The sequence below is a fragment of the Hibiscus syriacus genome, unplaced genomic scaffold (assembly GCF_006381635.1).
Source record: "Hibiscus syriacus cultivar Baekdansim isolate YM2019G1 unplaced genomic scaffold, ASM638163v2 tig00110562_pilon, whole genome shotgun sequence".
NCBI lineage: Eukaryota > Viridiplantae > Streptophyta > Magnoliopsida > Malvales > Malvaceae > Hibiscus > Hibiscus syriacus.
In genome coordinates, this window is record NW_024062783.1 from 262,983 (window position 1) to 277,748 (window position 14,766).

General features: G+C 37.4%; 2 protein-coding genes across 2 annotated transcripts; one reads left to right on the forward strand and one right to left on the reverse strand.

Moving 5' to 3' along the window:
• Window positions 1–9,743: 9,743 nt before the first annotated feature.
• LOC120132377 (50S ribosomal protein L7/L12-like) lies at window positions 9,744–10,507 on the reverse strand. The gene has a single exon (XM_039149151.1). The coding sequence runs from the start codon at window positions 10,460–10,462 to the stop codon at window positions 9,941–9,943; it is 522 nt and encodes a 173-aa protein (XP_039005082.1). The 5' UTR covers window positions 10,463–10,507; the 3' UTR covers window positions 9,744–9,940.
• Window positions 10,508–12,404: 1,897 nt separating this feature from the next.
• Window positions 12,405–13,196, forward strand: LOC120132394 (F-box/kelch-repeat protein At3g23880-like). The gene has a single exon (XM_039149163.1). The coding sequence runs from the start codon at window positions 12,405–12,407 to the stop codon at window positions 13,194–13,196; it is 792 nt and encodes a 263-aa protein (XP_039005094.1).
• Window positions 13,197–14,766: the final 1,570 nt, after the last annotated feature.

A 14,766-nucleotide genomic window follows, 5' to 3' on the forward strand; every position in this document is an offset into this window, starting at 1 on the left:
ATGTTGCTGGAAAACGATTTTTTATCACTGAGGCACAGTTAACCCAGGTCTTCTTCTGGACTTGAAAATCTCGATTACAGCCGGACAGTAGTGTGATTCTGATTAGAATCGAACTCGACAGTTTTATTGACAGATAGCCCTTCTTGCATTGAGCTATTCTGTAAGCTTGATTTGCCTCTAAGTTGAATATAATCGAACTCGAAGGTCTTTAGCAGATAGCCCTTCTCGACTTAAGCTATGCTGCAAATGATGTGCCTTGGAGCTGAGCGGAGTCGAACTCGAAGGTCTTTTGGTCACAGATAACCCTTCTAGCCTTGAGTTATGCTGTAAATGATGTGCCCTCGAAGCTGAGTGTAATCGAACTCGGGGGTCTTTGGCAGATAGCCCTTCTCGACTTAAGCTATGCTGCAAATGATGTGCCTTGGAGCTGAGCGTAGTCGAACTCGAAGGTCTTTTGGTCACAGATAACCCTTCTAGCCTTGAGTTATGCTGTAAATGATGTGCCCTCGAAGCTGAGTGTAATCGAACTCGGGGGTCTTTGGCAGATAGCCCTTCTCGACTTAAGCTATGCTGCAAATGATGTGCCTTGGAGCTGAGCGTAGTCGAACTCGAAGGTCTTTTGGTCACAGATAACCCTTCTAGCCTTGAGTTATGCTGTAAATGATGTGCCCTCGAAGCTGAGTGTAATCGAACTCGGGGGTCTTTGGCAGATAGCCCTTCTCGACTTAAGCTATGCTGCAAATGATGTGCCTTGGAGCTGAGCGTAGTCGAACTCGAAGGTCTTTTGGTCACAGATAACCCTTCTAGCCTTGAGTTATGCTGTAAATGATGTGCCCTCGAAGCTGAGTGTAATCGAACTCGGGGGTCTTTGGCAGATAGCCCTTCTCGACTTAAGCTATGCTGCAAATGATGTGCCTTGGAGCTGAGCGTAGTCGAACTCGAAGGTCTTTTGGTCACAGATAACCCTTCTAGCCTTGAGTTATGCTGTAAATGATGTGCCCTCAAAGCTGAGTGTAATCGAACTCGGGGGTCTTTGGCAGATAGCCCTTCTCGACTTAAGCTATGTTGCAAATGATGTGCCTTGGAGCTGAGCGTAGTCGAACTCGAAGGTCTTTGGTCACAGATAACCCTTCTAGCCTTGAGTTATGCTGTAAATGATGTGCCCTCGAAGCTGAGTGTAATCGAACTCGGGGTCTTGGCAGATAGCCCTTCTCGACTTAAGCTATGCTGCAAATGATGTGCCTTGGAGCTGAGCGTAGTCGAACTCGAAGGTCTTTTGGTCACAGATAACCCTTCTAGCCTTGAGTTATGCTGTAAATGATGTGCCCTCGAAGCTGAGTGTAATCGAACTCGGGGGTCTTTGGCAGATAGCCCTTCTCGACTTAAGCTATGCTGCAAATGATGTGCCTTGGAGCTGAGCGTAGTCGAACTCGAAGGTCTTGGTGGCAGGTAGCCCTTCTGGCCTTGAGCTAAGCTTCAAATAGTTTGCTTAAAAATGGCTTCCCTTTACGGGTCGAAAATGGTCATGATTCTTCAGGTGGTTCCCCTAAGCTGGCCTGGGAAAACCTACTGATAAATTCTGACAGCCGGATATCTTCCGTCGTGGAATTGAAATCTGGCTTGAAAGTGTTAACTGGAAATATGTTGCTCATTGTTGAGTTGAGTTGTACTGAATTTGATCTGAATTGGTTCTCGAACCCATCTGAAATTGGTTCTGAGATCCGTATATATGTAAAGTCGGTTGAGGTGTAGCTTCTTGCTGCTGAGTTACACCATCGCTCTTTAAAGGTGCTTGCAATTCGAGTATATCTTGAAATAGAATTGAAACCTGACTCAAAGGGCTGTAAAAAAATGTATGCTAAAATGATGAATGTGATGCACCTAATTATGTCTAAGATGCATGCAACATGAATGAATTATGTTTTATCTCTTGGATGGAGTCTCGTGCTTTGCCTGCCACTCTGGTCCATGGAATCGATCGTGCCCCATTTGCTTCTCGAGCTTGGGCTTTACAGACATTTCATATCTGAGATTGTTCTGTTTGAAAACGTTTTTCTCCTTTTTCTTGTTTCAGGAGAGAGAAATGATAAAAATGTTGTAAAGTATTGTTCGCAATTGAATCAAATTGTAAATATGAGTTCAAAAAATATCAAAGGAATCAAGAGCTCTTTTTAATGCTTGCAGAGTTACAAATCTTTGACAAATGTTCAAATGGACGAGTCGGCTTTAGGTTGGCCTCCTTTCTAAGGTTTTTTTGGTAAAAAATGTCATTTTTTTTAAATATCGCAACATGCTTTGGCACTTTAATTGGGTGCAGACAAAATGACGCAACTAGCATGATCAATTACTAGACCTTTTATCTCAGTCCTCTGAAATCTTTCATTTGTTCAAGCTTTGTAGGCTCTTCCAACAAAGGCAGTGCAAAAAATATCGGTCTAAAAATGAAATTCTTGAGTGCTCGTGTGTAGTTGACTATAACAGGTGTTCTTTAACTCCCTTAGTCCATTTTACCGAAAATTTCTTAGATAAATTTGATTTAATTTGTCATTATCTGGCTAGCTGAATCCATAAAGCCGGGGCATTTAACCAATTGCCTTAGAGGGACAGCTTAACATTATAAACACTCTTATCAAGTCAACTGAAGGGTTCATCTCATCACAGAGTCTTCAACCTGACAAGAGCAGTGGAGCAAACACCGAATTGCCAAGTGTCCGAGCAATGTCATAGTTTGAACGTAATCTACTCATAAGGCCAGGGCTCTCAAGTTTCCTCTATGACCAATTGCCTTAGCGGAATAGCTCAGTTTTGACGGATTTAATTTCTTAAGATTGTCAAGAAGAACCTGTCATAGTCTAGGTGTTTTTGAAAGTCAAGGAATCTCATCTTTATAGTTCAATTTTCAAGCAACTGACCTAAACTGGATTCACCTACTCGACTCTTTCATCATCGTCATTGAAAGTCTTAAATAAAAAACATAGTAATTGTCATATGCAAATGATGCCCCGTGTTGTCCGCATCTTATGAAAGGAAAATTGGTTAATTCCAAGAACGGGGTATGGTGTTTGAGGGTATATTCTGGATAAGGTCAAAGTCCTTGTTTTAAATCATGTTACTTCCTCAAAGATTCGTAACTTTGAACCGTTTACAGAGTTTCTTAATTCAAATGATATGCAAAGAATTGTAAATTTGCAAATATGATCCATTGCTTTAAAGTAACATAAATTTGCTTAAAATGTTTTTACAAAAACTTGAGGGAAAAAAATGGAAGAAAAACAAAGTCAAACAGAATGCCTCGAATGATGAAATGATATTCCTCACTTGGATGCCCCCAAGTTGTTGAAGTCGATCCAGTTCTGGTTACGCATCTTTTGTACCACCCTCTTAAATGCGTAACAGTTCTCAATTGTGTGCCCTGAGACTCCGCCGTGATATTCACAATACGCATTCTCGTCATACCACTTGGGGTATGGGGGCTTCAGGGGTTCTACTGGATATGGTGACACCACATGGGTGTCAAGAAGTTGCTGGTAAAGCTCTTTGTAGGTCATGGGAATAGGGTCGAAATGTTCCCTTTCCCTCCTGGAATCTTGTTTAGAAGTACCTAACGGTACAGCCGCAGTTGATTTTGGGCTGGAGATTGTAACACCTTTGCTGGAGTGTTTGATGTTGTTAACCTCTCCATCCCTCTCCCTCATAGGAGGCTTCTTACTGGCTTCCTCATCCTTAATCTTGCCTTGCTTTATGGCCGACTCAATCATTTCTCCGGCCATAACCAAGTCTGAAAAGCTTCCTGACGTGATCGCCACCAGATGCCCGAAGTATGGAGCCTTCAGAGTCTGCACGAAAAGTTTCAGGGTTTCCTTTTCATCTAACGGTGGATGAACTTGCACAGCCAAGTCCCTCCATTTTTGTGCGTACTGCCTGAAACTCTCGTTATGCTTCTTTTCCATGCTTTGTAGCATAACTCGATCTGGCCTTATGTCATTGATATGCTTGTATTGTTCCAGAAATGACTTGGCCATGTCCTTCCAGGTCTTGATATTTGATCGGCTTAGCTGGTTGTACCACCGAATGGCTGATCCCGACAGACTATCCTGAAAGCAGTGGATCAGGAGTTGGTCGTTTCCTCCATATCCTGTCATCTTTCGGCAGAACATGGTGATGTGAGCGGATGGACAACTGTTTCCGTCAAACTTCTCGAACTCCGGGGACTTAAATTTCGGGGGAAGAACCAAGTCCGGGACTAGACTAAGTTCTGCTGCATCAATTTCATGGTAGTCACGGTCTCCTTTGACTATATTCATTTGGTCCTCCAATTGTTTGATTTTTTCCTCCATCTTCCTCGCTTTTTCCTCTTCGTCCAAATCCGGTACATGGTAATAACCCGGATTGTTCCTAGGGTTAAATACAGAGGACAAGGGCTTTGATTTTGCAGCAGATGAATCCCCTCGAAGTTCTGGTAGGATTTCAGGTGAGATAACCACTTGCGGGGTAGGTTGTATAGTTACCCCTTCCGATGAACCTGCCCCAGGCGCACTGGTCTGTTGTAGGCCAATTAACTTGGCAACGATCTGATCAACCAAGGACTCTTGGTTCTTTGTGATTGTTTCTAAAGTATTTCGACTGTTCTGGTTTATTTTGTCTTCTAGCTCCTTTTGTAGTTTTAACATATTCTCCTCGATTTGTGTAATTCTGGCTTCCATCCTCTTCTTCTTCAAACGAGTGTTATGTGGATGGGGTGTGTCCAATACTTGAGGCGGTGTATCCAGTATTTACTCCTTTTGATGAGACATGCATATATTAGTTAATGTGAATGCAAAGAAAATAACAAAATGCAAAGAAAATAAGAAATGCAAAATGTCTAAATATATGATGCATGAAATGTCTGAGGCATTGATCCAAAAAATGTGCCTGTTATTCTGAATAACCCCTATTGGTGACAAAAGTGTTACGTCTGAAGAGACAAAAAACTCTTTTTGATGGTATGAATCCTGTACAGCTTCTGACAGGTTGATTCGTCTTTTTCACTAGTTGAATATCCTGCCGAACCATCCCGGCTCCTTTGGCTAAAATGTGCAAATAATGAGATGCTTGCCCCCAAAAGGTCTCGAAGGACTGCATCTCCGGCTCTCACTATCTGCCGAGCTTTTTCTAAAAATGCCATTGGAGCGAGAGAAACTATCCAAAGCTTGCTTCTTGAATTCATCAGCAATGGCATCCCGCTCAGTTAGGGTTTCACCATCTTGTTCTTGTAGTTTTTTTTAAAAGGAGCGACCGGGTCAGTGACCTTTTCCTCGTATTGCCCCTGCAACTTTGCCTTTGAGTATTCTCTGACCACGGCTGGACTTCTGAGCTTTTTATCTCTTTGTATTGTAACCCCTTTGTCCATTAATATTGATTATTCATGTTTAACAAACACATTTTTGGTGGATCAACACCCCGTTTTAAATGATGCGAATGATGAAAATAAATAAAAGAAAACAAAAATAAAAAGAGTTAGTGAGGTAAATCAAAACAAAAATGAAAAAATCCTACCCCACATGATATCTACCCCACATGCTTTAATTCCTACCCGGACATGATCTATATCCCGTATGCTAATTTCAAACAAATCCTAGCCGCATGTTTGTCTAGTTCGCATGCTTTGAACAGAAAATAAAGCAGGAAATAAAACAGCCTAGGGTTTGGAATGAGGTTTCGGGGTGGGCCCTAATTCCCCGTACTCTCCCGGTTTAGGTTCTAAAAAGGTACTCGAGTTCTCCTTGCCGGTGCCCCCTTGGGCTTGCCAGACCCTTAGTCCTAAGCTCATTACAAGCTTGTGTGGACTAAGTTAAACTCGAGAGGACACATTCCCTTATGCCCATACGGAGAATAAATTCACACGAAGGCATAAGGTATATGAATCCCGAAGGCTACTTGCTAGGCATATGCGGTGAATAAATTCACACGAATGCGTCGCTTTCACCCCCACTTAAAACGGGTTCGGAGCTCGGGTTTAGAGCTTAGAGATGACAATTTTGAAAAACTCTGAAATCATTAAAAAACGTCAGTACAACTATTTATTTCAAAAATAATCACAAGTAAATAATTGGAATCGAATAAATAAATTTAAATTTAAATTTACTATTTTCGCATAAAAAGACAACTGAAAATTAATTCTGGCCTGACTCACTTACCTATTCCCAGTGGAGTCGCCAAGCTGTCGTAACCGTCTTTCGGTTGGGCCCCGGAATTGGGCTTCGACTTAGATTAATTGGGTTAGAGTCGCCACCGACCACTTTAAAACGAATTTAGGTGGGTCGGACACCATCTTACCTGATCTGCGTTGTACCAGAAATGTGTCGGGCTCGGGAGTCGGTTACGGTCAAGGAAGGATTAGCACCCTTGAACCTCCCTTTCGGTACCAATTAATTCGTCGGTTGTCTTAATCGCGAAAATAAAAAATTAAATTAAAATTTAAAATATTCAATTCGAATTGTTTACCTCTGATTTGTTGAAATTCTTCTAAAAAATCAAAAACGTTAGGGGGAAAAATAACAATAAATAAATATTAAATGAATCAAAAAAAAAGTCGAAAGAAAAGAAAAAAAAAAATTATAATAGGGCGAAAATAATATATATATATATATATATATATATATATATATATATATATAGAAAAACATAAAAAATAAGATAGTTGTAATAAATAATAGAAACTATATACAAAATCAATTAAACAATAAATCAAAAAGAAAAAAACAACTATACATGTATATATATATGTATATAAATCCCGAAAAAAAATGATAAAAACAGAAAATAATAATGAAATAGAAATAATAATAATAGTATAAAATATGTAGAAGTGACTAAATAGAATAAAATGGCAATAGAAGGTCGAATTGGAACACAAAAGATCTCCCTTAAGTGAAATAGGACTGAAACGTAAAATATGATTTCCTTTAAGTGGCCAAGATGAAACGTATACAAAGTAAGGCCCCCTCTACACGGTTTACCCATGCGTTGACCCGAGAGATGCCCTAGACTCACCTAAACGGCGTCGTTTTGGGGGGTTTATATACCCCTTATATGCGATTTTGGCTAACACTCTCCCTCATTTCCCTAATCTGGCCGTTCTCTCCTCCTCCTTTTCTCTCCTTTCTGATACAAACATCAACCACACACAAAAAACCTTACAACCTCTTACCCAGAAAATGTTACCTTTGATGGCCTTTCACTTTCCCGGTGGTTTCTTCGGCGAGATGCACTCCGAGCCTTCGCCTTTGGATACTGTTGGCTTCGGCTTCACTTGTTTTCGATGGGTTTTTTGTGTTTATTGTTATGCTTTTGCTCTTGGTTGATGGTTGCGATTATGTTTGGCTTTGTGTTTCGCTTGGGTTTCTCGTTGATCTTGTTTTGGTTATTTGGTTTACTATGTTTATGCTTCTGAGATTTGCGTGGCTCCTCCTGTCCCGTTCTGTCTGGGGGTATTTATACTCTCTCGGCCGGTGAGCGTTACCGAACTTCACGGGATGGGTCAGTCCCGTGTGGTGGCGCGATTTTCGGCCTGTGGGAGACTGAGCTGTTGTGACTCGATTCTTGCGAGATTTGCGTTCTGTTATGGAACGTGTTTGTTGCATGTTTGACCGGTTTCATTTCCGGTGACGACTGATGCTTCTGGCCGTTGAAATTGCTTCTGGATGTTGACTTGCTTTCTGGCCGTTGGATTGGGTCAGATCCAACGGTCCATATTGACCTGTGCCCTTTCCCTTTTTTGCCGTTGATTCGTGCGGTGCCTTAACCTATGCTGAAACCCTAACTTTGAACTTTAGGCTGGATCAGGCCCTCGAGACTTATTAGACTGTTTGGACCCTGAAAAAAAACATAAAAAGAAAATAATAAAAAGAAGATAATAATAATACTGATATAATATAAATTATATAATACATATATTTCAAAAATATTTTTTTAAACTATATATATATTTAAAAAGTTTTCAAAACTATATTATAGTTTTCAAAATGTTTTAAAAATATTATATAAGTTTTAAAAAACGTTTTTAAAGCTATATATTATATAATTTATTTAAAAATGTTTTTAAAACTATATATATAAGTTTTTAAAATGATTTAAAATTATATGTTATATATTTTCTAAAATGTTTAAAAACTATATGTTATATAGTTTTCAAAAATATTTTAAAAAACTATATATTACCCATATTTTCAAAATGTTTTCTTTTTAAAAACTATATATTATATATATATTTTCAAAAACCGTTTGCAAACCATATAATATGTATAAGTATATATGTATAAAATAAAAAATATGGACGGAAATTAGTGTCTACATATATTTTTTCACTTTGTTTTCCTTTTTTTGCTTGTTTAGAATCCTACTTTTGTTGTATGATTTGGTTTGAATCCACCAGTGTCTTTGAGGGGGTTTTGCAAAATTAGGGGTTTGGGGTTTTGTACCTTTAGGGTAGCTTCTAAAGGTTCGATTTGAAGGGAAATTTTGTTTCTTTTTGGTGTTTTTGCTTATTGGGTATATGCCAAGATCGCCTGGGGTTTACCTTTTCCCCCTGAATGCTTTAGGTTTGGTAGGTGTTTGATATTTTTCCCAAGTGGATTAGATATGTGATGTCTATGAACAACAATAATCCCTCCAAGAGCCTTGGGGAGTCTTCGTCGCCGTTTGCTAATGCGGGGATGGTAACTCCATCGACGCCCGGAAACCCCACATTCTCGCAGGCATAGGCACAGATACATGCACCACTAAGTGCTGGTTTACAAGCTCAGTTTCAGGTATCACAAGCTCAGGCCCATGCTCGAACTCAAGGGCAGCCTGTTCATGCACAATTCCAAGCACAACTTCAAGCTTAAAGTTTGGCCCTTAGCCAAGCTCAAAATGCTGACATTGATAATTTAGGTTCACCTTCGTCATCCATGTCTACTCCTGGAAGTGCAAGTGCAAAGAGGGTCTTTCAAAGCCCCCCCCCCCCCATGCGTCATGTTGCTGTTCCGATGACAAACACGATCTCTCCTTTGAGAGCAATGGAACTTGCACATGCCGCTAGAAGAAACCCCATGCGTCATGTTGCTGTTCCGATGACAAACACGATCTCTCCTTTGAGAGCAATGGAACTTACACATGCCGCTAGAAGAAAGAAGCAAAAGGTTCCTGACAAACAGCTACAAGAAAGAGTGGCTACTATTCTTCCCGAATCTGCTTTATATACCTAGCTTCTTAACTTTGAGGCACGAGTTGATGCTCCGGTAGCTTGGAAAAAACTTGAATCAGGTCTTTTTTGCCTTTGAGTCGGATTTTTCGTTGGCTGGAGTGAACCAGACAAAAGGAGAGTTTCCCCAACACGACCTCGGCCACAACCATGGCCGTCGCCGGAGCTGAAGGAAACGGAGAAGGGGAGGATTGGAGGAGTGCGCCTGGTAAGAGATGGGGTAATATCTCATTTACCCTATCTTTTAATTATTTTATTTTTTTCCGACATAGAATATAATTATATATTAATAAAAAAAAAGTCATATTATCCAATTGTGAGCAAGAAAATAGTCCGGTGATAAAAAATACTAATCTATAAAATTTAACGAGTAAATTAAAAAAATTAAAAAAATAATAAATAAAATAAGAGATAAAATATAAAATATAACGAGTAAAATAAGAATTTCAATTAACCAAAACTTTCTATCATTTATCTCAAATAACTTTCTATCTATCTCATCACTGGAATCATCTCCCCAATCTAATCCAACCAAAACTGAAAGAATTTCAATTAACCAAAACATCCCAATCTTCTATAAATGAATTTCAGCAAAGTTTTTTCACTTTCAGATTCCAACGGTCATGCCAAGAACAAAACAATCTTGAAGTCTTGTTTGTTCTCATTTTATCAAAGCAACAATTATTCTACAACATTCTTCAGGGGGGAAAAAAGGAATCATTCGAGTACCGCTGTAGCACCCAATTCCTGGAGTTTCTTAATAATGGCTTCAGCATCCTCTTTCGTAACTCCCTTTTTAACCACAACCGGAACTTTCTCCACCAGGTCTTTAGCTTCTTTTAATCCCAAATCAGTAAACGTCCTCACTTCTTTAATTATCTTTATCTTAGCCGCCGCATCGAATTTCTCCAGCTTTATATCGAACGCCGTCTTCTCCGCGGCTTTCGTTTCCGCCGCGCCCGATCCGGCCGACGCGGCTGGGGAGGTGACACCGGAGACTGCAGGACCGTAGCGGTTGAGGCCGAGTTTGAGACGGAAGAGGATGGAATAGTCATAGCGTTCGAGCTTTGTAAGATCTAAGAGCTCGTCGGCGATGCGCTCGAGTTTCTGGGTCCGATTCTCGCAGGTGGCGGTGGAAAAGAAGCGGAAAACGGGCGGCTTCGGTGAGGAAGAAATGAGGTTCTTGAAGAGATATATTGTGAGGATCTTTTGGACGATGGAAGCCATTGTTGGAGACATAAAGAGTGGATGTTTCACTGTTAGGTTTGGGGTTTTAATTTAGAGGAAATTGGTCGAGGGATTTTAAAGGAGATGGGAATACTTTCGGGATTTTACACATTTAAATTTTATTATCACGCCTATTTTAATCATGTACTTTTAAATTTAGCAACTAAAATTTCTTACCACTTCTATTTTACTCACTAACAGCTTGATAATGTGAACTAATTTAATATTAAACAGTTTACATGGTATTTTTCATTATATTTTATGTCAAGTAAGATTTAAAATAAAATTAAATCAAATGACTACCACCAAGTTCAGATCACCGCACAAGCTCGAAAGTGAGAAAAATAATTTTAATGTTACTCGATACTCCAATCTTGTACGTGACAACTCTTTCCCTGACTTCCTTTAAACTAGCATTGATAAAGATCAAACCCACATTTTCTTAGAGCAAAGGGATAAGGTTAAGGAAAGCTTGGTTTTAAGATGCAAAAAAAATAAAATAAAATGAAAAAATAGGTACTTAAGTTATATTCTTTACTTATTATAGATACATAAAGCATTTTTTGCTCAATATAAGTATACAATTTTCTCTATTATTATTTTAAATACTCACATGGTAATGATCATTAAAAAGATCTATTAAAATCAATCAACTAGTCAATATTTAACATGAGTCTATTTTTTTTTATTTCTTTAATTTAAAAAAAATAAAATTCATAAATTAAAAAAAAAATAGATTTCCTATTTTCATAAAAACATTTCAAAATTCATAAAACTAAAATATTCTTAAAATTCCTAATATCAAATATTGTTTCTGTCGGCCATCGTCGCTATCAGTGATAACAGACTCACTTGGCCACACTTTTGATAAATTGACCGATCTATGGATTGTAAATTGCAATCCAATCCTAATCCCCACTTTTGATATGCCAAATCTCACGTAGGAAGATATTTGGCTAAATCACACGCATAGCATATTTTCCACCGGCAGGACATTTGGGTCTTGAGATTTCCCATCGACAGATTTTTAACGCAATATCGACGAGTAGATTTCTAAATCCGTTTGAGATTTTGAAATTTAAGATTTGAGATTTATGAATTTAAAGTTTGGAATTAGTGATTTGGATATTAGGATTTAGGGAATTTGAAAGAGACGGAAGAAAGATGCAAAGGCTTTGCAAAACTGGAAGTTATGTACCAGAGATGATGGAGTTGGAGATTCTCTCCAAACTTCCTGTTAAATCCTTTATACGTTTCTTCAGGTGCATTTGTAAGGCTTTGTCTCCATCTTTTCAGAACGCACTTTTCATTACCGAACATCACCACAACCACCTCAGAAACAACCTTAATCTCCTCCTCAAACGTTGTTATGGTAACACCCATGATGACATGTATTATTTCTCTCAGCTTTCGACTGAGAAATGTCAAATTTTTTTGGTAAATCATAACATTCGCTAACCTTTTTTGAGGATTGTTTGTGTGCTCTTCAAGTTTATGGTCCTTGTAATGGATTGTTCAAAAAAGTTTAATCTGATCGGATCGAATCCGTCGGATTCGGCTCTCGTGCCCATCACTTGTCAATAACCCACATTACGTCGTTGTTTTCCTCCGGCTTCTTCCACCGCTTTTGGTGCAGCCGGTTCCAACTTCATCCGTCCCCCAAACTTCATAATTCAACTGGACACATTGAATTGGGCAACTAATGCCCCAATTTTCGGGGAGTTTAATCCCGATTTTTTATTTTCCTTTTTTATTTTTTAATTTTTAATTATTGTATTATTATTATTGTTTTAAATATTTTTAATAATTTATTAATCCTAAATTGACTATTACAATAGGATAAGCTCATGGGCTTTAAGTTGCCAAGGGCTCTGTCTAGGAAAATAGCTCCAGTTCTTTTAATCTTCCGCATCTTTATCAATTTCTCATTTGTCTATCCTTAACTAAAATCTGAATGAAATTGAAAGTGTTGAGCAAAACTGGAATCTTTGTACCAGAGATGTTGAAGTTTGAGATCCTCTCCAAACTTCCTGTTAAATCCTTGACACGTTTCAAGTTAGTTTGCAGGGATTGGTCTTCATCTTTTCATACCAAACTTTTTATTACAAAACATCATCAGAACAACCTCAGAAACAACCACCTTAATCTCCTCCTCAAACGTAGTCATGGTAACACCCATGATGACATCTATTATTTCTCTCAGCTTTCGACTGAGAAAGGTCAAAACTTTTCGGTAAATCATAACATTCGCTTACCCTTTTTCGAGAATAATTTTTATGCTCCTCTAATTTATGGTCCTTGTAATGGATTGTTGTGTTTACATGAATTTGCTAAGGTTGCTCTTTGGAACCCATCAACTAGAGAGTTGAAAACCCTTTCTCAATCCTCAGTCCAACGCCCTCCTAATCTTGGTTACACCGCTTTTGGCCTTTGCTTTGGTTTTGGATACGATCCTCAAACTGATGATTACAAAATTGTAAGATTCGTTGTTAATTATGTTGTAGATGATGGATATGAAGATAGTACGCAAGTTGAGTTATATTCACTTAAAAGCGATTCAATGACGGAAATTGTAGTTCCTTACGAGGGTCCTTATGGCGGTGTTGTGTTTAATACATACGTAAATGAGTTTTATTATTGGCAGGCACTAGGGGATTCCGGTGAGCTTGTTCTTGCATTTGATATGGCTGATGAAAAGTTTTCAACTTTACCTATGACTGAATTTTTTTCCGGTGAGCTTGTTTAATACATACGTAAATGTTGTAGATGGTGAATTTTTTTCTTGCAAGCTCGGATGATGAATTAGTGTTGTTTGACCCCTCCACACGAGAGCTTAAAAATCTGGGTATCCATGCTTATGAAAGATCAATGCAAATTATTGCTTATGTTGAGAGCTTGGTTTCATTCAATGGAAGATCAGAGTAAGAGGAACGTATAATACGTGTGCATCAAATTCATATCGAAGACAATGATGGATAGGACGATGGGATTTTCCATTTTATTTTGTTTTAGTGCTTTTGTCAATTTTATACCTAGAAAACTGTCTATTGGTTTACTTTAATTTACAGGTGCCAGACATGGAGTGGGTTGCATACTTAAATTATGCTTTAGAAAACTCCATATCTTCAATAATTGAATGTATTTTGAAGTTGAATATAGGCTATTAGTATTGTTGTTGTTATGATCATGTCTTGTTATATGTGAAGCAATTGTTATCAACCCCTACTGTTCAGGATTACTACGAGGGCCACCGTTTTTTATAGGGTCCGTATTTTTCTATTATATTATTTATTTTTATAATTGATTACTTCAATTTTATTTTTAATATTTATAATTGAAGTCTCTAATTTTTGAAATCCCACTTTTTATCTTTATAATTGGGGCTTTAATATTTTTAATCTCACTTTTTTATATTTCCACTTGATGACCTTAATAATTTTCAATCTCACTTTTTACCTTTATAATTGAGGTATTTGATTTTTTCAATCTCACTTTTTACTTTTAAAATTGGAGCCTCTAATTTTTTTTAATCTCACTTTTACATTTATAATTGAGGCTCCTACTTTTTTCAATCTCACTTTTTACCTTTAAATTGAGGTCTTTATTTTTTTATATACTTTTTACCTTTATAATTGATGTTCCTAATTTTTTTTAATTATACTTTTTACTTTTATAATTTAAGCCCTCAATTTAATCATTTTTCTACAATTTATTGAATTAATTTTAAATTAATTATTCAAAATAATAGAATATACTTTTATTTTATAAGGAACTATTTTTTAATTTCGGGACCCCGAAAATGTCCAAGACTTTAATTACTACGCATATATATAATAATAATGTTCCTCTGTGGAATGTTTTTCTAAATTGTTCTTTTCAGCACGTTTGTATGTTCTGTACATCAGAATCGAAGTACTATTTTCAAGAAAATAAAAGAATAACTTTTGGAATACTTTGATTTTAATGGATATAAGTGAACTTCAAATACAAAATACTTAATTTTCAACTGAAATATCGAATTTACCCATTAATTGTATTTATAATTTTTTAATTGTAATTTAATTCGATTGCTCTAAAAATAATCTAATTTAGTATGTTTTTTTTTTTTGCATATTTTTATTATCGTTTTGGTGCTCTTACAAAAACCCTAACGATATTTAATTTTTAATTGATTTTTTGGTGATCACGTATAGTCAGATTTTTTCTTTGATAAAAGGTTGTTTGTCAATATAATAAAAAATGTGTAGCGAAACAACATGATAAATAGTTTGCTTCACGCACAATTCCTTTATCACATTGTAAAGTGCCTCATTTTT

Excerpts from the sequence above, each read along its gene's own strand:
- LOC120132377 (XM_039149151.1), bottom strand. The coding sequence starts at position 10,462 with ATGTCTCCAACAATGGCTTCCATCGTCCAAAAGATCCTCACAATATAT.
- LOC120132394 (XM_039149163.1), top strand. The coding sequence starts at position 12,405 with ATGAAATTGAAAGTGTTGAGCAAAACTGGAATCTTTGTACCAGAGATG.